The 25,565-nt window shown below is 46.3% G+C and overlaps 1 protein-coding gene across 2 annotated transcripts in view; it reads right to left on the bottom strand.

The window, feature by feature from the left end:
- Positions 1-20,654, bottom strand: part of Usp13 (ubiquitin specific peptidase 13) — a 114,239-nt gene extending 93,585 nt beyond the window's left edge. The window contains exon 1 of one of the 2 annotated variants that reach the window (XM_008760924.4): positions 17,790-20,654. In XM_008760924.4, coding sequence (XP_008759146.1) covers positions 17,790-17,951 — 162 coding nt within the window. In that variant the 5' untranslated portion in view covers positions 17,952-20,654. The remainder of the gene's footprint in view (positions 1-17,789) is intronic. The other variant, NM_001107665.2, reaches the window with a different exon arrangement.
- Between the last annotated feature and the right edge of the window lie 4,911 nt (positions 20,655-25,565).

The raw sequence follows: 25,565 nt of genomic DNA, 5'->3' as shown, positions 1-25,565 counted from the left end.
CAAATTCCAAAATAATAGGCAGGCTAATCCTTTGATTATCTATCCAAGCCATCTCATTTTTGTTTTGTTATTACAGTTTGTTTATTTTCTAGGGCATTTGATGCATTAGAAATTTAATGCACCAAGGTCTGGGAATCCATGTCAAGGGCTGTGTGGCACTGTCCCAAAGTCCATAATAAAACAGAGCAATTCTGAATTCAGAGAGAAAGAACCACACCCACAGAAATCTGTCATCTGACCTCTGAAATGGGGAGTGGCTGCTGTGCCCTTGGGAAGGTATTTCATAGGGACTTGTCAATAGTTCAGAGGTTCAGGAAAAGCAGCAACAGAGAGCTTACCCTTCACTCCCCTGCAAAGAATCACTAACAGCCCAGCCCACAGAGCTATGCTTCCTCCCTTCTTGCCTCATTAACACCTAAATACAGGTCGGTAGGCTCTAATCCCAGCACTGGAAGCAGAGGTAGGGGATTGAGCCATGAGTTTAAGATTTAGGCTACTGGCAGCTTCAGGCCAGTTTGAGATACAGAGTCATGCTCCTCCCTCCATCTGTCCTGGCTGGATTTGTGTCATGATGGCATAAGCTAGACGTATCTGCAAAGAGGAACTTCTATTGAGAAAATGCATTCATCCAAATTTCCTGTAGGCTAGCCTGGGGTTTGTGTGCATGTCTGTGTATATGTCTGTCTGTCTTTGTGGTGTGTGTGTGTGTGTGTGTGTGTGTGTGTGTGTGTGTGTGTGTGTGTGCAGCCAGCTTGTTTTGAGTGGTGTCCTTTCTGGGCAGATGGTCCTGGCTTGTATAAATAAGAAAGAAAGCTGACAGCAAGTCATGAGGACCAGCACTTTTCCATAGCCTCTGACTCAATTTCTGCCTCTGGGTTTCTGCATTGAGTTTCTTCTCTGACTTCCCTCTGTGATAGACTGTGTTGTGGAAATGTAAGGTGAAATAAACCCTTTCCTCCCCAAGTTGCTCTTGGTCACAGGGTTTTATCAGAGCAACAGAAACCAAACTGAAACAGATATTAGTACCAAGGCATGGGTTGTTGCTGTGAAAGACCGTTTTCGAGGGGGATGGCCAAAGGACTTTGGAATTATGTGCTAGAAAAGCCACAGCAGTCACGTAAGAACTGGTGCAGTGGCAATCATCTGTAATCCCAGCGCTACTACAGCGAGATGGAGGCAGAGAGGGGAGGGGACAAAGATGCTCTCGAGCCAGGTACCTGGCATACACAGCAGTGTCCATCAAAAGAGACCGTACCTCAGGCAAGGTGGGAAGGGAGAACAGACACACAGGTCATCCTATGACCTACACACACACACTGTGTTATGCGCGCGCACACACACACACACACACACAGAGAGAGAGAGAGAGAGAGACAGAGACAGAGACAGAGACAGAGACAGAGAGAGAGAGAGAGACAAAGAGAGAGACAGAGAGAGAGACAGAGAGAGAGAATAAGGTATGCAGTTAAAATGCACTGCAGGGGATGAGAGATGGCTCAGGAGGAAGAAAGATGTAAAGTCTTATGAATAAAGCTCACATCCACACAAAAGCAAGGCTAACACATCACAAGGCAACACTGAAATCCAACTCAGTAAGAGTGTTCAAAGATAAACTTTGGGGCTTTGCAAGGAGATGGGAGTTTGTGGTCAGTTTTCCTTTTTGGAGACAGATTCTCACTATGTAATCCAAGATGTCCCTAAACCAACCGTGTAACTCAGGCTAGCCTGGAGCTGCACGTTCGATTCCCTCAGCCTCTGGGATTACATGTGCACGCCACTACACTAGGCATTTTGGTATTAAATGTGTAGAAAATATTAACTTCTTACATTCTCACAACCTCCTGAAATAATGGCCATTAAAACAATCTTAGGCCCATGAGATGGCTCAGCGGTTAAAGGTTCTCTCCGACCTCTGCACGGATAAGCGAACACCTTCCCTTTGCAGTGTTGGCATTTATATATTATGGGACAAACAACAGTAACTGTGTGAAAATAATTTACCTTCCAGCTGACCTTATACACACATACAGTCACACACAAAAGACAGAAAGACAGACTGCCAGGAGCTGTATGATGAATTTACCTGACAACTTCTCCCACACAGGATCAAATACTGCACAGGCCGTGTCCACAGCCCGTGTAATGCATTTCAGCATGTGTGTGGCATGTACACAGCCTGTAATCTACTATGTATTACCCCGCTTGATGTTCATGAGTACCACTGAGGGCAAAGTGACTTCTTTTCCATTGTCTGCCATTTAAAACAATGACAGAAGATTGCCACACCAGGAACAAGGTCACAAGTCTCAAAGACGCAAGTGAGCAGTCATTTCAAATAAAAACACTCCCCATTGTCAACCAGCAGGCGCTCAGAGAATTCTGTTCATGAGGGCGTTTTCCTGGAGACGAGCCTCACTGGCAGGCCGAAAAATAGAATGTGCCTGTGTGGATGACAGCTCAGGAAGCTGGGGACACTTCCAGCATCTCCTGTGGAAAACAAGTGGTCACTACCATAATAAATGTGGCCCAGGGAGCCAGAGTCAGCACAGGGCCACAGCCAGGATGGAGACTAACCCACACACTGACACAAGGAAGACAAAACAGACAAGGGCACAGTACCTTCTAGAACACTGACTCCAAAATAAAAGGAAAGGGGAAAGTCCCTAAATCAGTTGCTTGGAATCAGGAGATGAAGCAACATTCATTCGTGGCTCATCCTTGACATGTCAGCCGTGAGAAACAGACTTGAGGACGCACAGTGAGGGGACACACGTGTAGCAATTTTTCCAAATAGAAAAGGTAATCAGTCAATGTCGTGGTACACAACTGTAATTCCAGCACTCAGCGGCTAAGGCATGATGTTTGAGAGTTCAAAGCTAGCCTGAGATACACAGAAAGACCTTACCACCAGGGGACAAAGGGTAAATAACCGAACTGTGTGTGTATATTGTAACATACACAACATACATCCTCTGGCATGAGACATTTTCTTCATGTGAGAGGGAGATGAGGTGGGATTGTTTTCTTCACATACTTTTAATCTGTGAGAGGCCTGGAATACACAAGAGTACACAGACCCAGGTGCATGGAGCTGGGGCGGGGAGGGGGGCTGTGCATGTGAAGACCAGAGATAACTTTGGATACAGTTCTTTAGGCACAGTCCTCTTTGTTTGATTGAGAAAGGGTCTCTTGTGAGCCTGAACTCACCAGCTGACTGGCTGTCGGGCTCCAGGAATCCACCTGTCTTTGGTTACCCACTGCTGGTATGCGTTATAAATGCTTTTTTTATATATATATATAGCATGAGTTCTGGGGTTCAAACTCAGGTCTTGTACTGGGATATCTCCCCAGCCCTCCTGGCATTTCCTACTTGTCACTCAGGAACATCGATTTGTTCCTTAATTTAAAAGGAATAGAAATTGGGATAGGACAATGATTCAGCACTTAAAAGCACTTGCTGTTCTTTCAGAGGACCTGGATTGGGTTCCCAGGATCCACACTGGGCGGCCTACAACTCCTTATAACTTCAACTTCAGGACACCAAATGTCCTCTTCTGGTTCTGGTGTCTATAGGCACCTGCATTCACACACACACACACACACACACACACACACACACACACACGCACACACACACATACACACACATACACACATACACACATACACACACATACACACACACACACACACATACACGCGCGCACACACACAACGATAAGTCCAAACAAGCAAAGAGAGATAAGCAGCCTAACCAGACGTGCAGCAAGCCAAGCTAATCTTCAAAGCTCTTCAAAGAACGAAAGAGACAATAGGGATGTAGCCCAATGGGCACTGCCTATAATCCCAGCACTTGGAAGGTAGAGGCAAGAAGATCAGCAGCTCAAGATCACCCCCAGCTACATAGGGAGTGCAAGATCCTGTCACTAAAACAGACAAATAAAAAGAACACAGACCAGAAGCGAGCCGGGGTCCTAAAGGAGCAAGAGACAGACAGGAGGGGACAGTAGAAGAGGAGGAGAGGCCTTCAGACAGCAGCTCTGGAGGCCCCTCTAACAAGAGAAGATCTGTCTTTCCCCTTTGTCAGGATTGAAAGCCACTGCAAGTATTTAAAATGGAAAATGCCTCCATTCCACCACATTTACAAGGTCATTCTGCCATCTCCCTAGCAGGAGAACTAGGCTTCAGTGCCACATGTATACCAGGCTACTGAGGAGGCCACGTTTTTCTCACCTATAAAACCGAGTTCCCACTCTGGGTGTTCTGAGCGACTCAGATGCTGTCACCAGCAGCATCTGGGAAGCATGATGGCACAGGCCTCAAAGGAGAGCTACTAGGATGCTCACAGGGCCATGGGTGGTGACAGCCACGGCTGGCTGAGGACACTCGCCAGTGCTAAAGTAAATCTAAAATCCAAACATGTAACTCACAGGTTTAAACATAGAAACCAGGGAACTACCTCATCAAAAATAAAACCTTTCCTGGTCATTTCTTAGCTTATTTATTAATAAGTTAGTAATATTTTATTAAGTCTTTGAGACTTTCATACAATGTATTTTGACCATGTTCACCCCTGCCCCCACCTCCCTACCCACCAAATATAGAATTTTCTTCTTCATTCTCTACCCCATCCAGTCGAGTTAGTGTTGCCCAGTCGTGGGAGGTGGTGTGCCCTAGAGTGTGATCACCCTACCAGGGATGATGTTATTAAAGAAAGATAACTCCTCCTCTCCTGTCAGCTACCAAACACCAAAGGCTCCTCAGCCAGTGATGAGACATTGGGATTTGTCTGGCTTCAGCTTTCACAGGTTTCATGCATTCTGTGAGGTCCTATGTGCAGCTGCCCTGTTGTGTCCAGAAAACACCACTGAAGTTACCCACCACTCTTTTTCCATCACCACGAAAATCTCTGAGCCTTGAAGGGAGAGTTGTGAGCTGTGTGTCTCATTTAGAGCAGAGCACTCCACTGTCTCTGACACTCTGCATGGTGACCAGCTGAGGGTCTCTGTGTTCGCTGCCATTGGTTGCTTCACTGATGAGGGTGGGGAAATGCACTGGTTTTGCAGCAGTAAATCACTAGAATTCATTTTATAGTTCATACTATGTCCATTTAGCATAATGATAGTATTAGGGTCTCCCTGGGGCCTAGGACCTATCTAGCCATAAGTTCTTGCTCATGCTTACACTGACATGTATAGATTTTATCTCATGGAGCAGGCCTTAGAAACAATCAGAAAGTGGGTAGTTACTCCAAAAATGTGTGTCCCACTATTGCCTCGGCGGCTGTATCTTGTCAAGCACTCATTACTGTAACTTTCAGGGTTCAAAGCTGGATAAAAGTGATAAGGACTTTTCTCTTCTGGTTGTGTGCGGAGCACCTTCTAAGCACTAAAGTTCTACCCAGTATGGATGAAGCTTCTAGGTTAGTACCAACTTAATTACTCCATTTTCTGTTACTCAAGTGTGTATCGTCTTAAACAACAGTGTACCACCAATTCCAGAGAGTAGCCAAGAGCACTGGCAAAAGCCTGGAGTATTTGGTGTTTATGGGACACCACTGGCCAAAAGTTCAAAAAGAGATTTACATGAGATGTAGTCTCTCCCCCAGCCCCTGGATCCATACACATACACACACACACACACACACACACACACACACACACACACATACAGCACATACACACACAGCACATACACACACACATACACACACACACACAGCACATACACATACACACACAAACATACACACACACACCACACACCACACACACACACACACAGACACACACATACCACACACACCACACACACACCACACACACCACACCACACACACACACATACACACAAACACACACACAGCACATACACACACACATACACACAAACACACACACAGCACATACACATACACACACAAACATACACACAAACACACACACACCACACACACACAGACACACACACACAAACACACACACACATACACACAAACACACACACAGCACATACACACACACATACACACAAACACACACACAGCACATACACATACACACACAAACATACACACAAACACACACACCACACACACACAGACACACACACACAAACACACACACACATACACACAAACACACACACAGAAGTCTACTCGTGGGTTTCCATGTGGATTTTTCAGAATCGATTTAGTGTTAGCTATCCATGTCCATATTCCTTCCTCCACCCCACCCGGCCAGCCCCACCCCACTGTAATCTTTCCTGTTCCATTACTCACCTTTGTACTGCTCTCTTCTATCTCTCTTCCCTTGAAACCATCCAAAAGCCCCTTACTTGCCTGACTTCCACAGGTGTTTCAGATGCATATTTGAATATCTGAACATTCAAAGCTAACATACAGAATTGAGAGAAGACGAGTAACATTTGTCTTTCTGAGCCTGGGTGACCTCACTCAGAATAACTGCTCCAGCCCCACCCATTTACCTGCAAATTTCATCATTTCATTTTTCCTAACGCCTTAGCTAAATTTTCATGTTCTTTATATATGTTCATATTTGTGTGCATACTTTTAGATGTGTGTACATGGAAAAGCCAAATGTCAGCTGGTCTTCAAGGTACCATCCATCTTTGTCTTTTGAGGCAGTCTCTCATTACCCTGGAACATGTCGAGTAGGCTGGACTGGCTAGCCCGCCTGCTCACGGGAGCTACCTGTCTTCTGCCCTCCCTGTCCTTCACAGCCTCACCCATGTAATGTGGACCTGGGAGCCAAACTCAGGCGCTTACCCACTGAGCTGCCTCCATAGGCCATGCTGGGCTCTTTTAAAACATGGATTCTGAGGCTCAAAGACACGCCTTATTCTCTACCAATTGAACCATCTCTCAAGACCCTCATTTTGTCCTTTAAAAGAGATGGGTTTGTGATGAAGCCGCTCACCTGGATTAGACTTTGTTAAATGTGAGAAGTGGGTTTCCAGGTGAGCCCATAAAAGCACATCTTGGTAGGCTGATACAAGTGAGAGCAGTACTGAATGGGCTGGCCCCCAAGAGCCAGCAAATGCTAAGAGCTGTGATTCTCACTGTGGGCCCAACTTCTCACAGGGTCACCAAGAACACTGTGTTTGCCAAGCCCAAGACAAGATCCTGTGAGTGCTATGTCACCTTTTTCTTAGAGGGGACACACACACACACACACACACACACACACACACACACACACACGAGAAAAACACAGACCAAAGATCACAGGTACTGTGATGACTTGAATAAAAATGACCCCGAAAGCCTCACATATTTCAATCTTTAGAGAATGACACTACTTGAAAGGATTAAGAGGTGTGGCCTTGTTGGAGTAGGTGGTCGCTGGAGTTGGATTTGGAGGTTTTTAAAGCTTGTGCCAGGCCTAGTGTCTCTCTTCCTGATGCCTGTGGATCCAGATGTAAACTCTCAACTTCTCCAGCACCATGCCTGCCTTGTGCACCACCATGCTTCCCACCATGCTAACCTGTAAGCCAGCCCCAATTAAATGCTTTTGTTTAAAAGTATCGCCATGGTCATGGTGTCTTTTCAGAGCAACAGAACACTGACTAAGACGGGTTTATGCAGAACAACAAGAAGCCGTGTGTGACAGGCAGCACAATAACACAGTCCCTAAGCTGGGGACCCAAATCCCCCAAATATGGACTGAAGTGAAGCCCCTGCTGAGATCACATGGCCACTACAAGTAGAGGCTAAACTGAACCCAGGCTAGCCTGCCCCGCAAGGCTGCCTAGTGTGTCTAAGAAGCAGATGTCGTTTTGCTGGCAGGAGCTGGGTGGGCGGCTGTCGGCAAGCACAGCAGCCACTGCCAGGGCTTGCAAAAAAGAGCAGCTTTTCCTTCCAGGCTGTTGCACTCAAAGCAGAGGGGCAGGACAGGGACAGCCATGGGACTCCACTGAGGGGGCCTGTGCCAGGCTCTCCTGTAGAGAGAAGAAAGGTGTGCCCTTCTCAAATGTCAAAGGGTGACTGATTCCCTGCGGAGTGGCCACTTCTGGCTGAGCACACCCTGTTCAGCCAGCTTCCAAGACGCCATGGACTGAGCTGTGTGGAAGATGCCGATGCCGCTGACCTACCTGAAGGGTTGGCAGTCCCCTCAGTCTTTGTGCCCTTATCGGCTATGTCCAGAGAATGCACATTCACTGAAGCCTCAGGCTGGAGACCTGCTATCCCTTACAGTGAACCCCAAGTGGCCATGTGCATGAGCTCCCCTCCACCCCCACATCCTTGCTCTTCTGTTCTCCTTCCTCCTGGCCAATCACTGTTCTGATCCCCTCAGCAGACCAACAACTCTGTTTCTAAGAACGGCTGGGAACAGACATCTTTGTCCAGGTCATGCCTCCTCCACAGTCACACCCAAAGCATTAGCCAGCGTGGGGAGGACGTTTGGCATTACTAGGAGAGAGTCTGCATGATTGCAGTCAATTACAAGTGTCTTGTAAACCATCTCTGCTTCCTAGCTAATCACGTACCCGGCGAATCTGCTCCAAGGTGTCTTTAAGTCACGTGCATTCTGTCCAGAAGAGCTGGGGATTGTCTGTTCACTGTCTAACTTCTGGAGGAAATACTACCCCAGGCTCCTGCCCGAGGGTCCTTCAGCTCGAGCCAGTCAGAGAAAAGGTGACAAGGATACAGTGGGCACTGCTTCCTCCAAAAAATGGGTGACAAGATTCAAAGAGCACAGAGGTGGGTCCCAGCCCCTCTTAAGTCTAGGGTATGCAAACTACGCACTGCCACATCCCTAGACCCCAAGCCTTACCTCTGCGGTCCCTACTTCCTGACTTCTGGGCTGTACAAACTCACAACACACTTGTATGTCATGTCTTACCTCCTTCACGGCCACCCTTGACACACTCCATTCCCAGAACACTGGCCAGGGGTCCTCCTCCACCCATGCACTGTGGACTCTACTGGGCCATTGCCTGCTTCCTCATGCTCCATATCCATGGCCATTGTCCTGATGAAGGGGTGTCCTCCAGTACAAAAGCAACCTTCTACTTGGACCCTTAACTCCAGATCTCCAACTACCCTACTCTATGCCTAGTCTACCTTCCAGAAGAGCAGCCACCCCATCTCCAGTCCCTCCATCCCCTCACTAGGTGGTCAGCCCCTCTAAAGTAGTCTTGTTTTAAGACAGGCTCTCATGTAGCCCAGGCTATTCTTGAACTTGCCTATCTAGCCAAAGCTGACCTTGAACTCTTGGTTCTCCTGGCTTCACCTGCCCCATGCTAAGGTCATAGGTACTTGTCACTACAGTCTGCTCTCTACCAGGTCAAATCTCATCAAGATCATCATCCTCTGCAGTCCACAGAGTAAGACTGCTACCCAGTCTCCCCGCTGACTGGCTCTTCCAGAAGAGAGTTTACATGAAAGACTGCTACATCTTCATACCCTTCTCCAACAAGCTACACGTGTGGATCCTCCAGGAGCCCAAGTCAGACGCACTACTTGTTCTCAGGCCTAAAATCTTGGAGCACACGTTTTAAGCACCACATTAAATATCCTATAAGTGGTCTTGGGAGGGGAGCTCTAACTGCATAGAGTTTACACTGTACCACTGTCATACCTCAGATTCTGAATTAGCCTTGAAGAAATCCCCTAAAAGTCCCTGATGCTGGGTGGGTTCGTAATGGACGCATTAAAGTAGAATGGAGATCTGTCACTTTCCTCCTGCCCTTGGACCTCTGTCTCCTCCATGGACACACCTCCCCTACTGTGTCACCTACCCCAGTGCAGGCTGAATGTGGTGTCTAAATGAGAAGTGACTCAAACAAAATGGGGGAGTGGTAAGGGTTTCATGTGGTCCAGCCTGGCCTTGAACTCGCTATGCATCAGAGGATGACTTTGAACCCCTGGTCCTCTTGCCTACATCTCTCTAATGCTAGAATTGCAAGCTTCCACTTGCACCGGCTTTGTGTATTTCTTGAAATAGACCTGTGTTCATACTGGGAAAGTACTCTATTCACTCCTATCACTGGAAACACACACTATCCTGCATCCCAGGCATTTTCTCAGTACTGGGCAGGCACAGATCCATCACATTCATGTCACTATTACAGTTCCAGCTCTTATTCAGTCACTGTGCATACAGATATGGGGACCAATCACACAGTACTGAACACAGTGCAGTCCTGGTAGCATCCACAGAGACCTGGCCTCTGGTCCTCTCATCAGAGAATGCCATGGGGTCAATTCTACAAAGCCCCAGGGGCATCTAGAATCACAGTAAACAAAACACCCAAGACACTATTCCCTGGCATCTTAAGGGTCAAACTCAGGAATTGAACAGTAATATAGCAAAATTAAAGTACCATGTTGGTGATTTAGAAGTGTTTTTCACTCCAAAGCATATGTTCAGAGTCTGAAAATAAGCAATCAGAGAAAAAGATTCAGGCTTACTAACACAGACTTACAAATGGTGTAGCTTTTAGTTTTCTGTTCTTTTCCCTTTGATTCTCTATTCTGGCCTTATATATTTCATGGTTCGGACAATCTGCATCCTAACTAGGTCAGCGACCCTACCAAAAAAAGTGTCATTAAATACAGGGGAGAAAAAAGAAAGGAAGAGCCTAGTTTGTGGGGAGGGGTCCTCACTGTCAACACCAGAGCCAGCTTTGAAGCATGGCTGGGTCGCTGAGGGGAGAGGTGACAGAGAAGGTATTCTGGCTGAAAGAGCCAAAACTCAGGCAGGGGTGAGAAACGGAATTCCTTGCCCTGAAAAGCAACTGGGAGCTAACACAAGAGGTGTGTCGGACAGGTAAACTGAGGAGAAGAGGCAGAGTCATGTGATCAGCAACCCTGCGGAGTTCTGGGCAGAAAATGGTATCAAACAGGCATCTAGAATGGTTACAGAGGGCAATGTGCAACAAGTACTTCAGGGAAGCCTCTGGAAGGGCTCACCAAAAGCTGGTGAGGGCTTGACCCTTGGCCTGTAAGAAAGAGAGGAGGTGACTCCAGATCTAATGACTGACTGGATGGAGTGTTAGAAAAGACAGATGGCTCTTTGTCATGGCATAATTCACAAAAGCCTAAGGGAGAAGCAATACAATACTCATCAACAGATGAACAAATTAAGAAAGTATCTGTTTACACAATGGAATACTATACAGCCTTTAAAGAAAAAAATCCTGATAAATGCTGCAGCATGGATAGAGACCTAAGTGAAAAAAACCACACACACACACACACACACACACACACACACTACACACATGCACACACATACACACACTACACACACAAACATACATACGCATACACATATACACATATACACACATACATACATACGTACACACATATACACATATACACACACATTACACACACACATACGCACACATACGCAAACACACATTACACACATACACACACATTACACATATACACACACATTACACATATACACACATACACACACATTACACATATACACACACACATTACACATATACACACATTACACACATACACACATATACACATGGTCTGGGGATTTAGCTCAGTGGTAGAGCGCTTACCTAGGAAGCGCAAGGCCCTGGGTTCGGTCCCCAGCTCCAAAAAAAAGAACCAAAAAAAAAAAAAAAAACACACATATACACATAAACACACACACATACACACACACACACACACACACACACACACACACACACACCCCACTGTTACATGAGTTATATAAGGTAACTAGAATAGTCAAAATTGTAGAGGCAGAAGTACCACGGTAGAATATGAAAGCAGAAGGGGACTAACTGGGGAGAAGAGGAGATCAGCAGGCTGAAGGGGGAATAGAAAGCAATAATGGGATGAGTATGGTCAAAATCCATCATATATGCCATGAAAATGTCATAATGAAGCCCATTGTTATGTAGAACTAATATTGGCCAATGAAAGACATTTATTAAAAAGTATGTGCCTGCATGTGTTTGTGTGTGAGTTTGTGTTGGTATCTGCCAGTATGTATCCTTGTATGTGTGTTCAACGGTGTTCATGTATGTGGGTATGTATCCATGTGCATATGTGTGGGGTTCATGTGGCGGGAACAATACGTGTACATTGTATATGCACAGAGAGGTCAAAGGTTAGCTGTCTTCCATAATCATTCCTTACCTTACGTTTTGAGACAAGATCTCTCCCTGAACCTAGAGTTGGACAATTTAGCTGGACTGGCTGACCAGCAAGCCCTGGAACCTTTCTGTGTCCCCAGCACTGGAAGGACAGACACATGTCACCATGCCCAGCCTCCCACAAGAGGTCTGGGGATCCAAGCTCGGGTTCTCACACTTGCGTAGTGTTATTGCACTGACTCTGCCGTCTCCCCAGGCCCTAGGATACTGCTTTAAAACACAAGTAACTGATCTCCCATGCCATTTCTGTTCCAGAAGATCCGGGAAAAGCAAAAGCTCCCATAACTCCCATTTCTAGGAGTTCCAGGCCACAGCTGCCTGTGCAGCAGGTATATGGTGACACTTGATGGACAAGCTCAGGAGATTTACCAAACCCTAAGACGAAGCTGCCCCACAAGTAGATGTGCTCTCAACCTTTCATGGTTTGCAAGTCAGTCCTGACTAGCAGGCCCTTCTCCGCTAGAATTTTACAGAGACTCCAGGGGAGACAGAGAACCAACAGCGATGTTGCCATCTAAGAACCTTGGGAAATGGAAGAGAAGCTCCTCCTTTACAAAAGTCCTGCTACTGGAAGGGAGCCCTGAGCTGCTGAATGGCTCCCCTCAGCTGCTGTTGCTCCTGGAAGCCTGGGAGGCTAAAGAGGATTCCAGAACAAATGCTGAGCTGGTAAGTAAGGGTGTGTCCTGGATCAACACTCAGCCCAGCAGGGGGAGGGGGAAGCCAGAAGATAAATACCCTCCCCCTTTTCTGCACCTCCTGTGGGGGACTGGAGGTGCATTCCACAGCTTCCCCTCCCTGAGAATCCTTACCAGCTGCAGGCTGCTGAAGCCAGGGCTTGCCTTCCTTCTTGTGGCTGATCTTTCCCTTCCCTGAGAGGCTTGCCAACATTAGCTGCCTGTTCTGAAGCCTGCTCTTTGCAGTGATCCAAGATAAGGCCAGGTTGACCGTTAACATTCCCTGTCAACTTGGCAGGACCCAGAATCACCTAGGAGACCAACCTCTCCATGGCTGTGAGGGGGGTTCTCGGTTGGGTTCAATGCGGTGGGGAGACACTATCCCGGGCACGGAGTTCTAGACTGAAAGAATGAGGAAAGCAAGTAATCACCAGCGTTCGCCTCCCTGTTTCCCGCCTGTGAGGTGATGATCTTCCTATGATTTCTGCCACCATGACTAGTCCCGCCATCTCAAAGGACTGTGCCCTCAGTCAGAAACCACAATGGGGGCTTTCGTTGTGGAGTTTGTCATAACAAAAATAAAATGGCTAAGACAATAAGGGATAGGCAAGCACCTCACTCTGCAGAGGAGAACAGTGTGCCCTGCTTCATCCAAGACTTTGCACCTGGTAAGTGCTTCAAAAATAAGAATTAAAGGGACAAAATAAACAGAAGAAGGCCAGTGTGGAAGAGAGGATACCTAAGTGCCGGTGCCCATATGATCCACGGATGTGCAGAGTAGGCCTCCAGGACAGGATGGGATCAGAAGCAGATGAGAAAGAGCCTTCATTAAAGAACGCCAGGGGAAGGCAATATTAGACAAGGGAAAGACTGTGGCGTAGTGAGAAGCCATAGACTGCCCTCACTGGACGACAAACAGAAAAGTACAAAGTACACAGCAGGAAGGAACCACTCGACCTCAGAGAGAGCCATGTTGGGTGTGTGAAGGCACTGAGTAGATGGGAGACCCAACACAATACCCACCCCTTCACCTCACAAAACTTTCAACACAGTATCTGACATCCAGCTCCACGGGGAAGAGCATGAAAGACTTCATGAGATGAACCAAGACAAGGAGAATTGACTGAACACGCTGAGGCCGGAGACAAGACCTGGGCAAAACCAAAAGGGTAGGGGAACAAACTTGTCTTTACCAGCTGTTCTGTACCAGACACTTGAGGGAGGGAAGGAAATGGGAAGTACTGAGAAGGGTCTCACCCTGGCCAGCAAAGCTCTTGTGACTGTGCCTAGGGCCTGAAGCCTCCATGATACAAAGGCTTGGACTGTCTTCCTCCAACCTTGCTTTGAAGTAGCTGCTTTCCGTTACTGGATTCAAGCTGCCAAGGGCAGAACTGGAGGGGAGGGATTATTATTTCTTACTCATGGTCAGCTGGCCCCATAGACTCGATCGGAGACCCCCTCAGTCGTGGGAGTATGTGGTAGAAGTGCTTCCTGCCTCATGGCAGACAGTAGATGAGAGAACTGGGGAGGAGCCAAGAACAAGACACCCAGCAAAGACCCACCCCAATAATTAATTCACTTCCTTTCTCAGATCTAATGTCTCGAAGTCTTCAGAGTCTCCTAAAATTAGAGAGACCATAAGCTGGGGAATAATAACATGTGAACATGGAAAGGATATTTCATATTAGACCCACAACACACATAAAGTCATGTTACCTAAAAGTAGCTTTTCAAGAGCCAATTAAATGGAGGACCTAAATCCAACCCCTAAAACTCAATTGACAGCAAGAGGAAAGACTCCTTTTCTGTTTGCAAGTTGGCCTCTTAGCTCAACAAGCAAGCTGAGGCTCATGTGGGTGTAGCCCCCCCCCATTCTCTTGCTCTTTCGCTCTCTCTCTCTCTCTCTCTCTCTCTCTCACACACACACACACACACACACACACACACACACATACACACACACGTTAATCAATTAAATCTTTTCATCTAAAAATAAAATAGATTTCTAAGTCTGGACTGATGGCATAGACCTGTGATACAGTAGTTAGGAGGTAAAAAATCCCAAGTTCAAGGTCAGCCCAGGGCTCAGAATAATTTCAACTAAGTTTTTTTGAATAGGGGGAGCCTATTTCAAATTATAAAAAGATATAGGAGATATAAAAAGATAGATGAGGATATAGCTTGCTGGCAGATACTTCTCTAACATGTATAAGGGCCTATATCAAGATCAGGTTCAATGTTAGGCTATGAGGTTAGCATGTACAAAGCCATGAGTTAAACCCCAGCTCTCACCACTGTGGGAGTGCATGGGGTCACCTGACCATGAGCAAGATATGTATAATTGATTTTATATATATCGAATATATATTCATTATAATTTTTTTCAAGTACTTTTTCAGGACTCTTTCTACTCCCTTCTTGGTCCTGAAGTTACACCTTATTTGCTGCTATGATTTGAGTCCATCCCCGTTGCCCCGCCCCACCCTGTGCCCCAAATGGTAGTACTATTAAGATGTGGGGTGGCAGAACCTTTGGTGTAGTCTGCCTAGCAGAAATGGGTCACTCGGGGTTATATCTGTTTCTGATGTCAGCCTGAGCCTTCTGCTTCCTTGAGCGGCCACACACTAGCTACTCCACCATGCCCTCCCCTCTAACACAGTGAGCCAACTTAAACCTTCCCTCTCAATAGCTGTTCCTGTAGGGATTTTTATCTTAGCATCTAGAAAACTACCACACTCAGTCAAATTAGTCTTTTCGTTTTGCAATACATTATAGGCAAACAAGAAGGAAATATTTGTGCTTAGCGCATTGGCCCATATAACTCCTCTTGTTTAGAATATCCACCTATTTTATCTTCTATCAGCTTTAGTTATGAGCCTTTTCAAAACAATCTGAAAGGAGGATGCCCACCATCACCCCTACCCCAATGTTAACTGTTTTTCACCTTGGCCCCACAGCACTTATGAAGGAAAGTTTTTGCTATGCTTAACAGCACTAAGTGAAGCACTCAAAAAACACAGATCCTCAACGAACTGTTTAAGCTCCCCCCAAAACAAACCTCTCATTATCAGGCATCTTGCTTTAAATTATCTGTTATAAACCCTCGTCATCTTCCCTGAAATACAGATAACGAAACAGGATGACTCACAGCCTGTAAACAGAACCAGTCTCCCCCACGGAACATGGCAACATGCATGAAATCATCTCTTACACGGACAAGAAGCTTCTAGAGTGCTGTCTGTCACACAGAAAACCAGCTCCTATCTGTGGAAATCGGTTTCAACAATCAACTTGTTCTCACACCTTCTCTCCAGGACCAGTCTACCAGCAAAGCTAGAAGAGCAACCAGTCCACCATAGAGAGAGCCATGTTATGTGCCCTGAGGAGTTAAGCCACAGCTTAAGTCAGACGCTAGCCATACCCCCCTCTTGGGTTTTTTTGGGTTGTTTGTTTGTTTGTTTGTTTGTTGTTTTCATGTAACCTGTCCCACACAGGGCCCACACAACCTGAAAATGGTCTTTCCTAGACTGTTGTAGATAATGGGACGCCATGGCCATGCTAACGGTCACTGTGAGTCACGTGTTCAAAATGTGCCAACTATTAAATGCAATCTTTTGTTCCACTCTACCTGGGTCTTTTTTTTTAAGATATGAAAAATAAATAATTAAACAAATTAGTTAGGTTTGATCCCCGGATCGTCTGGAATAGGATAAGAGAAAAACTAAACAATCCTAGAGAAGATGGTAATGACAGAACCCCAATGTATACCAAACAAAATAAGCCTCACAACCATCCCAAATCAACCAACCCCCCTTTTTTGGTCAAAAAAGAAAAAAAGAAAAATTAAAAAAAAAAAAAGAAAACTTCTAAGATTTTGCCTCTCATTTAGCCACCACCCCCCCCCCCCAATAGCTCTCTATACGCTTAAGAGCAAAATGTATTGGACAACCTCTGTCTCTCCCTCCAACCCATGAACCTCGCGATGCCCCAAGATCTGCTGGGTGACATATGAGATCCAAAGTGGAAGGATAAAAATAGCTTGATCCTCAAAAAGGCAGATAGCGGCCAGACAGCTGAGTCACTTTGAAGCCCATTTTGACTACTGACGGGGGCATTTCAACCTGCTTCTGCCTCGCACGCACGTTTTCACAACCTCAAAGACCCACTAGATTGGAAACCTCTACCAGCCTTCCTAGTGGAAGGCCAGGACGCCTCGTAACTTCCCCTCCTCCTGCGAGGTCACGAATCGGGAGTGAACTTTTAATAATTCACATAGCTCACGTCAACCCAGTGACTCACTTAGAAGGGAAAGATTTGAGTAAGGCTTTAGGAAGCCATCATAAGACAGCGGCCCCTTATTTCTGCTGCCCAGTTGGGACCACCGGACCTGACAATGGCCAGAAAGGAAAGGGATGGAAATATGGAAATGGAGAGAGAGGCCATCAGCATTGTCCGGCAGTGGGAAACTCTGGGCAAGAAAAGGCATGAGAGAGAGAGAGAGAGAGAGAGAGAGAGAGAGAGAGAGAGAGAGAGAGAGAGAGAGAGAGAGAGAGAGAGAGAGAGAGAGAGAGAGAGAGAGAGAGAGAGACTGTGCGTGTCGCGGGCTAGGGGACTCTCACCTACCACGTCCCCACCCCTCTGTCACCCGCGAAAGCAGCTCAGAACCCTGGTCTAACTCTTGCTTGCCTTTCTTGATGCTGGGGGCTGTGGGCAGAATGCTGAAGCCAGGGGCCCTGGTAACCTAGCCGCACGCTAACGGAGTGAAGGGCCCAGAGGACCCAGTCTTCGACCGCAGCAGCCCGGGGGCGCTCACTTGATGCCTGGGAGCCAAAGCAGGAGGAGAAGCAGCCGGAGGAGAAAAAGTCCCGGGCCCGCAGCTCATCGGATCCCCTGCCCTGAGCGCCACCCCGTTTCCCAGGCCGGCTGCGCGACTGCGCCGTGGATCTCCCTTACCGGAGAGTCGTAGGAGAAGGCGCACTCGTTTTTGTAGACGCGGTCCCCTGACCTAGGCACGCGGATCGTGGGCATGTGAGGCACCAGCAGCTCACCCAGGTCCCCTGCAGCCATCTTCCCGCCGCCACCCGGCACGCTGAACAGGGCGCCCCGGCGCTGCATGGCCGCTGAGCGCAGCGGGCCTGGGGAGGAACGCGGCGCAGTGGGAGAGCAGGACCTGGACGTAGCGGCCGCGCGGGCTGAGGATCAGCTCAGGCTGGGGAGACTCGGCCCCTGCCCCGACCGGCCAGCGGGCGGGAGCTGCTATTTTTAATCCAATGGCGAGTCGCTGGCCCAGCTGCAGCGTCAGGCGGGGCGCGCGCCAGCCGCAGCGCCGGGGAGGGGGATGCCGCACGGGCGGGGACGCAGGAGTGGGAACCCGGGAGGCCCGGAGGTCCCCAAGCACGCCTCCCGACCCGCTATGGGCCCTACCTCGGGGACGTAATCCCCAACTGCCCAGGATCAGGTCCTAGGAAGCCCGCACAAAACAGCGGTGCGCAGCTCTACTTCCCCGTAGATCGGAAAGGGGTGGGTGGGATTCGGGTGTAGCCTCGCTCTCGGGTTCTTTGCTTCTCACTTTTTCAAACATGCAAAGCTCTACAAGAGACACTAGAATCCATCGGGGCCTGCAGAGGGAAGAGGTATGTTTCCCTATATGTTGCAAGGGTAGGGGCTGTGTCAATTCTACCTCCTTCCCCCCACACACGCCTTAAGATAAGGATGTCTATTTTTCTCCGGCTTCATATGTCTTCATATGACTCAAGGTCCCCTGTTGAACATTCGGTGGCCTGATTTGAGGATCCATGCGCAGACGTACAAAGTCTTGCCCTTGGTTGTTAATTCTTCAAAATAAAATAATGGATCTTCAAAATAAAATAATGGGGGGGGGGGGGCTTAATAATGTGCACACAGAACATGCTCCGTGGCGTATACTCTTATTTCTATCATCCCCCTTTTAAAAAGAGTAAATAAATAAATAACCCATGCAACGAGATGGAAACAGGTTCAGAAGCTCAAAACTAGCTTTGGCTTAGCTACATGAAATGCTGTCTTAAAAAAAAACAAAAAAACAAAAAAGACACCGACCAATCCTACAATGAGATTGAATTCTATTCTTACATATTCTGCTGGAGTTCCCTAACTATATGCATCATACTACCAAGCTCTCCATGATACCCAGAAGCAGCAAATCCAAAGCATTCCGTAATACTCTCCAGATAAGACTCTCCTTAAAGTCTTGTTGCTGTTACTAAATTTCTCTGCCTCATATTGCTTCAGAGCAAAGAATTAGACACATGTCTTGGCTTCCTCTCTATCTAGTAGGATCTCTGTTCACAAACTGGTTACAAAAAGAAACGATTTAAAATTTCCAAAGCTTAATATCCAATCTTAAATTAAACGAAAATCAAATCTGTGATACTTGTTTCTCATCTTGCAGCTGATAAAAGATTTATCAAATTAATCCGGGCTTGAGAAACACCCTCATACACATTGTTGGTGGGAACTAAACCTGCAAATCTCTGAAAGGATATTTACTATTTACTTTTTTTTGGTCATTGTTGTTTAAAACAGAGTATCACTTTGTATCCCAAGCTGATCTTGATGTCTGGTGATTCCCCTGCCTCACTCCAACCCATCACACATACACACACACACACACACACACACACACACACACACACACAAATGCAGGCACACACACCCCTTTGCTTCCCCATTGCTGGGATTTCAGGCCTGTGCGTTGTAAAAGGAAATCTAGTAACACTGATGTTAATTTTATATGTATATATTGTTTTCCAAGGGGTATCCTGGGAGATACTTATGCCCCCATTTAAATCCCATTCAGGTAGGCCACTTGTTGGAGGAGGGTTTATAACAAGAGACTGGGAACAAAGAAAAGATCCCTCTGTGGGAAGCAGTTACTGTAGAGCACCTCTAAAAACAATGAGGTCACTCTGCACTGTCATCAGCCGCATGGCAAGATGGAAACAGTGCATGCAAGCCAGGAACGGGCACAAGTCTGGTCATCTACAGTGCCCTGACAGGCTTTCCTTCCAGTCCTTGAGAAGTTCCTGTACATACTTGTGTGAATGTCTTTTAGCCCCCATATATCTCTTAGACAATGTGCAAGCTATATAATTGTCAAGGTTGCTGAGAGGAACAGAAAGACTGCGGTCACAAGGATTCCTTACCATGCTTTACTTTTCTATGTGGTTCTAATAGTTTTGTTTCCCTTTGCTTGTCTGATTGAACCCAAGAGCCTGCTACTACTGGGAAAACAATAATTCAATACTCTGCCACTGAGCTATGTCCCCAACTCCTTTTAAAACTATATATTGAGAGAGGGTCTTGTTGTGTTTTCCAGACTGGCCTTGAACTTGCCACCCTCCTGCCTCAGTGTTCCTAGTAGCTGAGATTATAGCCTTGAGCCCCATACCCTACTTCAACCTTCTTCTTAGGTACAGTGAGGTTGCTCAACAGGTAAAGTGCATGCTGCTTAAGACTAATGACCCAAGTTCAATGGTCAGAACCACATAAAGGTAGAAACAGAATTGATTCAATAAAGTTGTCTTCTGATTTCTACATACTCAAAGTGGCAACCCTCCACCCCCCGCCATACACACACACACACACACACACACACACACACACACACACTAACAAGATTGAACTAAGATTCAGTTAGAGAAACACCTCAGGTTCCATAGCCAGTACAGAAGTTGAAGGCCACTGCTGGCTCACTGCAGGGCGTGCCAGCCCTTCTCAAAGAACAACACAGACTAAAGTGATGGACCATGAACCAGTCGTGCTGCACACACGAAATCCCGGCAGTTGGGGACTTAGAGATACCATGAATTTAAGGCCAGCATTGGCTACACAATGAATTCCAGGCCAGTCTGGGCTCCTAAGAGGATCCATCTCAAAACAAAACAAGTTACCGGAAGAGATATTTATAGAACACACCAAAGTCAAACGGGTTTACTGCAGCAAAGGCAACTAGTCTGGGGTCTACAATGACTTCAGGTTCCACCTATGGCCTTCCAGAGAGCTAATGGGTATAGGTTGATGTCTAAATGAGGGCTGGCAAAAGTTAGGTCAAGGCCATGATTGGATGGTAAAAAATAAGGCAGGAACAAAGTTTTTATAAGGCAGAAGAGAAGGAGAAGAAAGGGGAATCGAGATGGAGGCAGAGGATGACCCAGATCTGGGTGGTCTTCAATTGCCAAGGTTGGGATGGATTTCTCTATTCAAATTTATCTTATCTAGGTGGGCAGTTTGTATCCTTATGAATTGGTTGTGAGTTTATTGTGTGGATGTGTTATGGATTGAGAATTTAACATATAAATCTGATTGTTGGGCTGCAGTTTGTCTTGATTTTAACGGGTTGTTGAGAATGTAAGCAGAGCAGTGTCAGAGAGTTACAAGAAGGTAGCCACAGCTGGGACCAGGGTGTAGATGCTGATAATGTGAGCAGAGTTCCCAGTAAGAGAGCTGTGAGATAGGCAGTCTCTGCATGAAACTGGCGTGGCAGCAACCCAGCTTGGGAACTAGATGAATGGAGAGATTGCTTTAGGGCTCAGAGAGTAGCCATCACAGTGTGAGATGGGGTGGAGCTTAGCATGTGAGATGCTTTGCTGATTGAGATGAAAATATCCGGTAGAAACCATGTGGTCCTACAGTGCCCGCTAGCAAGGGGTAAAAGAAACCCTTTTTTATTTTTTGTGAAATAAAACAAACAGGTGTGCACAAAGAATGCAAAGATATAAACACTTACATTTGCATATACATAAATATCAAATATGGATACGGATATGTGTATTTGCATAGCAGAATGCCAGTGGCATGCCAAATGACATCGCTAATCACAACAGGGAAATGGGCATCAACTGAACAGAGAGAGACAGACTATATCCATCCATCTACCCAAAGACGCAAATCTTAAAGTGATCATTGTGAACTTTGCCTCAATACTTTTACAGTATCTTGGTTAACATGCACTGCTTATGCAACAACGTTGAAAGTCAGTTAAGTAAACATACGCTCATTGTGTGACTAGAAGAACATAAGACTTAAATGGTTCTGTTTGGAAGCTGGGTTTGTTTTCAATGTGTCTCCAAGTTTACATGTATTGTACCATACAAAACATTATCAAAATGAAAATCTGAGTAAATGAAACTTCACTGAATTAAGAAATGTCTTCATCAAGACATTTCAGGGATGGACACAGTGGCATATGAATTAAGAAATGTCTTCATCAAGACATTTCAGGGATGGACACAGTGGCATATGAAGTGTCCCATTTACTTGGGAACCTGTGTGGAGGGGTCCAGGAGTTCAAGACTAGCCTGTGCAACACACTAAGCTTACCCAAAGGAAGGAAGGAAGGAAGGAAGGAAGGAAGGAAGGAAGGAAGGAAGGAAGGAAGGAAGAAAGGAGGGGTGGGAGGGAGGGAGGGAGGAAGGAAGGAGGGAAGGAGGGAAGGAAGGAGGGAAGTAAAGCAAGACAGACATTAGAGGAAAATCTAGCTCAATTACTGCAAACTTTAAACAGTTTTCCAACTTCTAGATATGAACTCATAACAGGACTCCATTTCTAGGCCAGTTTCTGCACATAGATGTTAATCAGTGCACAGATTGAAGGAACAATGACGAATAAACCCTTAACTTCTAACAGATCCAACATCTCCACATGGCAGACTGACTTTTGCCACATCAGGCCATCCCGCTTCAGCCAAGCTTCTCTCACGATGTCCTGGCAAAGCCCAGCTAAGCCCAGCACTCTAGGGCCCTCCTCTGCCCTTCAGACTCCACCTCATCACCGTACTTTTGAAGACAGCCAGTGACTATTCCCTAAGGAGAAATGAGTGGGTTCCAGCCTTGGTTCAAAACTCTCCCCTCTCATATCTATCATCTCAGTCCTTTCAAAATGTACTTGTTTTGCACAAATTCCTTCCTGACAGCTCCAACAACCCTCAGAGATCCATTGTTACAAACCACAACAGGCTCAGCAGTTAAGAAAGTGCACTGTTCTTGTAGGGGGCTCAAGTTTATTTCCCAGCACCCACCCCAGGTTCACAACCACCTTCAACTCTAGCTCCAGAGGGCTTCCGCAGTTCTGACCTCCACAGGCATTGTGCAAACACACAAATGTGTGAGCATGCATGAATATTCATGTAATTTAAAATAATAAATCTCAGTGGTGGAGAACACTTGATTAGCATATGCAGAGCCTTGCATTTGATCCTGAGCAGACAACAATCAACAGCTACAAAAATTAAAAGCCCTGTGGCCTGGCATCAAAAACTCCATTATGATGTGTCTTGCGCTGTTGCTTGGATTAGCCTAGGTTGCATGTCTAAATCTGCAAATTCTGTATTTGTGCAGTGTTGACTGCCCAGAATGGTTTGATTTGAGGCATTCATAAGTACCTGACAAGTGATTGACTCACCTTAGTGACACTGTGACAAATGCTTTCTGTGGTCAGCTTTGCTCATTTTTTTTGGTAAAATACATTGCTGCACAAATGTTATTTCAAGAACTGACAGAGGTTACATCAAGTGTGATATGAATATTAGTTATAATGACTAATGCCAAGAGGGAAAATCAAGGAAATTTACAGAGTAAAAAGATACCATAATTATGTCAATTAACAGAATAGCTCTTGACCTTAAAGGCTTGCCTGTAATGTGAGGGATCCCAAAGAGCCACTTATTGTGAGACCTGGGGAGAAGTGAACCATAAGATCTTCAGTCCTGTGGGAAACCTCCCTGAGAAGCATTGCTGATTATCTGCAAAACAATGTGTACCGATAAAAGAAAATTATGGTGTTTTCTTCTTGAGGCTATTCTACAAAGCCATGAAACATACATAGATTATCCAGGGGCTGAGGAGATAACTCGATGGGAAAGACCTTTCCTATGCAGATGTTAAGGCCTGAGTTCAAATTCCCAGTGCCCAGGTAAAGAGCTGGATATGGTTACTGTTGGTTGTCCACCATAATTAAATCGTTGTACTTTACTGCAACAATACAACATCCTTGACTGCAGAACATAGAAAAATCAGCCTGAAAGTGACCTGGAAGGGTCCTCCCCGCTGACTAGCATTAGTACCAGAAGGTGCTATACAGGCCACTAAAGTAGAAAAGACATCAACGGTCTTAGCCATCAGCGAATACTGAATGCCACAATACCAGCCTGATAGACATGATCACTGGTACAAGTGTGGCATGAATATTATTGGGGGAAAGCAAGCACTTTGTCATCAAGTTTGAGGCCTGCTCCATGGGAGAGAATCCATGACTGATACTGTAAACATAGTCAAAAGTGCATATGCACTCCAGAAGTCATAGCCCCAGCAGGGCCCCTATTAATGTTGTTTTGATAAATGGGCATGCCGTCAAACTACCTTCTAAATATTTATATCAGTAGTGCAGCCCTCAACCTTGGCCAAAAAAGCTTCTTTTGGCAGGAAGCAGCAGTTAATGCAGACTCATAAGTGGTCAGCTTGACCAGAGTAAGTGACCACTGTGTGCTCAGCCCCATCAACAACAGCAAGCAAGAGGAAACAGAAAGAATGGAAGGGCTGGATGGCACAGAAGAGTGCTGTGGAGGACTACCTTGTGGGAATGACATAACTATTGCACTCATGAACACAGTGAAACTGCAGCTACCTGCACAAGACACGTATAAGATCAAGCCAGCAAGATCACCAGCATGCAACACTAAACAGACCCAGTAGGTCAGAAAAAACAAAAAAGTGACAGTCCATCATCAATGGAAGCCAAGGCAGGAAATAGAATGTTATTCCGTGTGTTCCATAGCTGTTTCCTCTGAGATGGAAACACTTAATCCTTAGGGAGAGTTTCTTAAGGCAGAAGGTAAACAACTCAAAATAACTTCAGGAAGTCCCTAAAATTGATCAGACTCACTCCCTTCCAAGAATACAGTAAATGATGCCAAAAGTCACTCGTGCGGGTCTCCCTGCTCTCATGGATGATAGGCCGATAAGGCCTACAAGGGCAGTGGAAGCAAAGACAATGAGTAGGTTGCAGGCTCGAAGCCCTGTGAGTACTTACAGCAAATAACCACATCAGGACCAGCTATCAGGAGGCAGGTCAACTTTACTTAGGGTGGATTCAGGCTTATAAAGTTTTAGAAGACTGAGGGTAGGAACATCCAGGCTGGCTAAAGGTCATTAGCTGGGGGCTTAGGGTACCTGGAGTGCCTCATTAGCATGAGGAAGCATTTTAGGAATCTCAGGTGCTGGCTGAATAGGGTTCTTATCTGGAGAAAGGAAATTGATTCTGTAATCCAATTGAGGCTATGGGACATTCCTCAGGTAGAGGAGTAAGTGGGGGCTTAGAGTTCCCCAGACAAGAGGAGAAAGCCAGCTAATGAAGGGAGTCTCCCATTTTGCATCAAGCTACCCAGAGGCTATTCAGTCATGGTGGGCTTCAACCTTAATTAACAGCTATTCCCACAATTCCCATACAAGCCAAATTGCAAAGAAGACTTTGAGACCAGACTGGGAAAAAGCAGAGACCAGTCCAGCTTCATGGAAGAGGTTTATAATATCTGAGTCACCTGATGATATTCTGCTCTACTCAGAGATCAGTGTCATATCCAGCCATCATCAGAGAGGCTTCCTCCTGCAGTGGATGGGAACAGACATGGAGACCCACACCATCAGGCATAACACAGAGAGCGTCTAAATAAGTTGTCCCCACCAAATCCCCCCC

This window comes from Rattus norvegicus, chromosome 2 (genome assembly GCF_036323735.1).
Source record: "Rattus norvegicus strain BN/NHsdMcwi chromosome 2, GRCr8, whole genome shotgun sequence".
Taxonomy (NCBI): Eukaryota; Metazoa; Chordata; class Mammalia; order Rodentia; family Muridae; genus Rattus; species Rattus norvegicus.
This window is presented reverse-complemented; position numbering and strand designations above follow the sequence as displayed.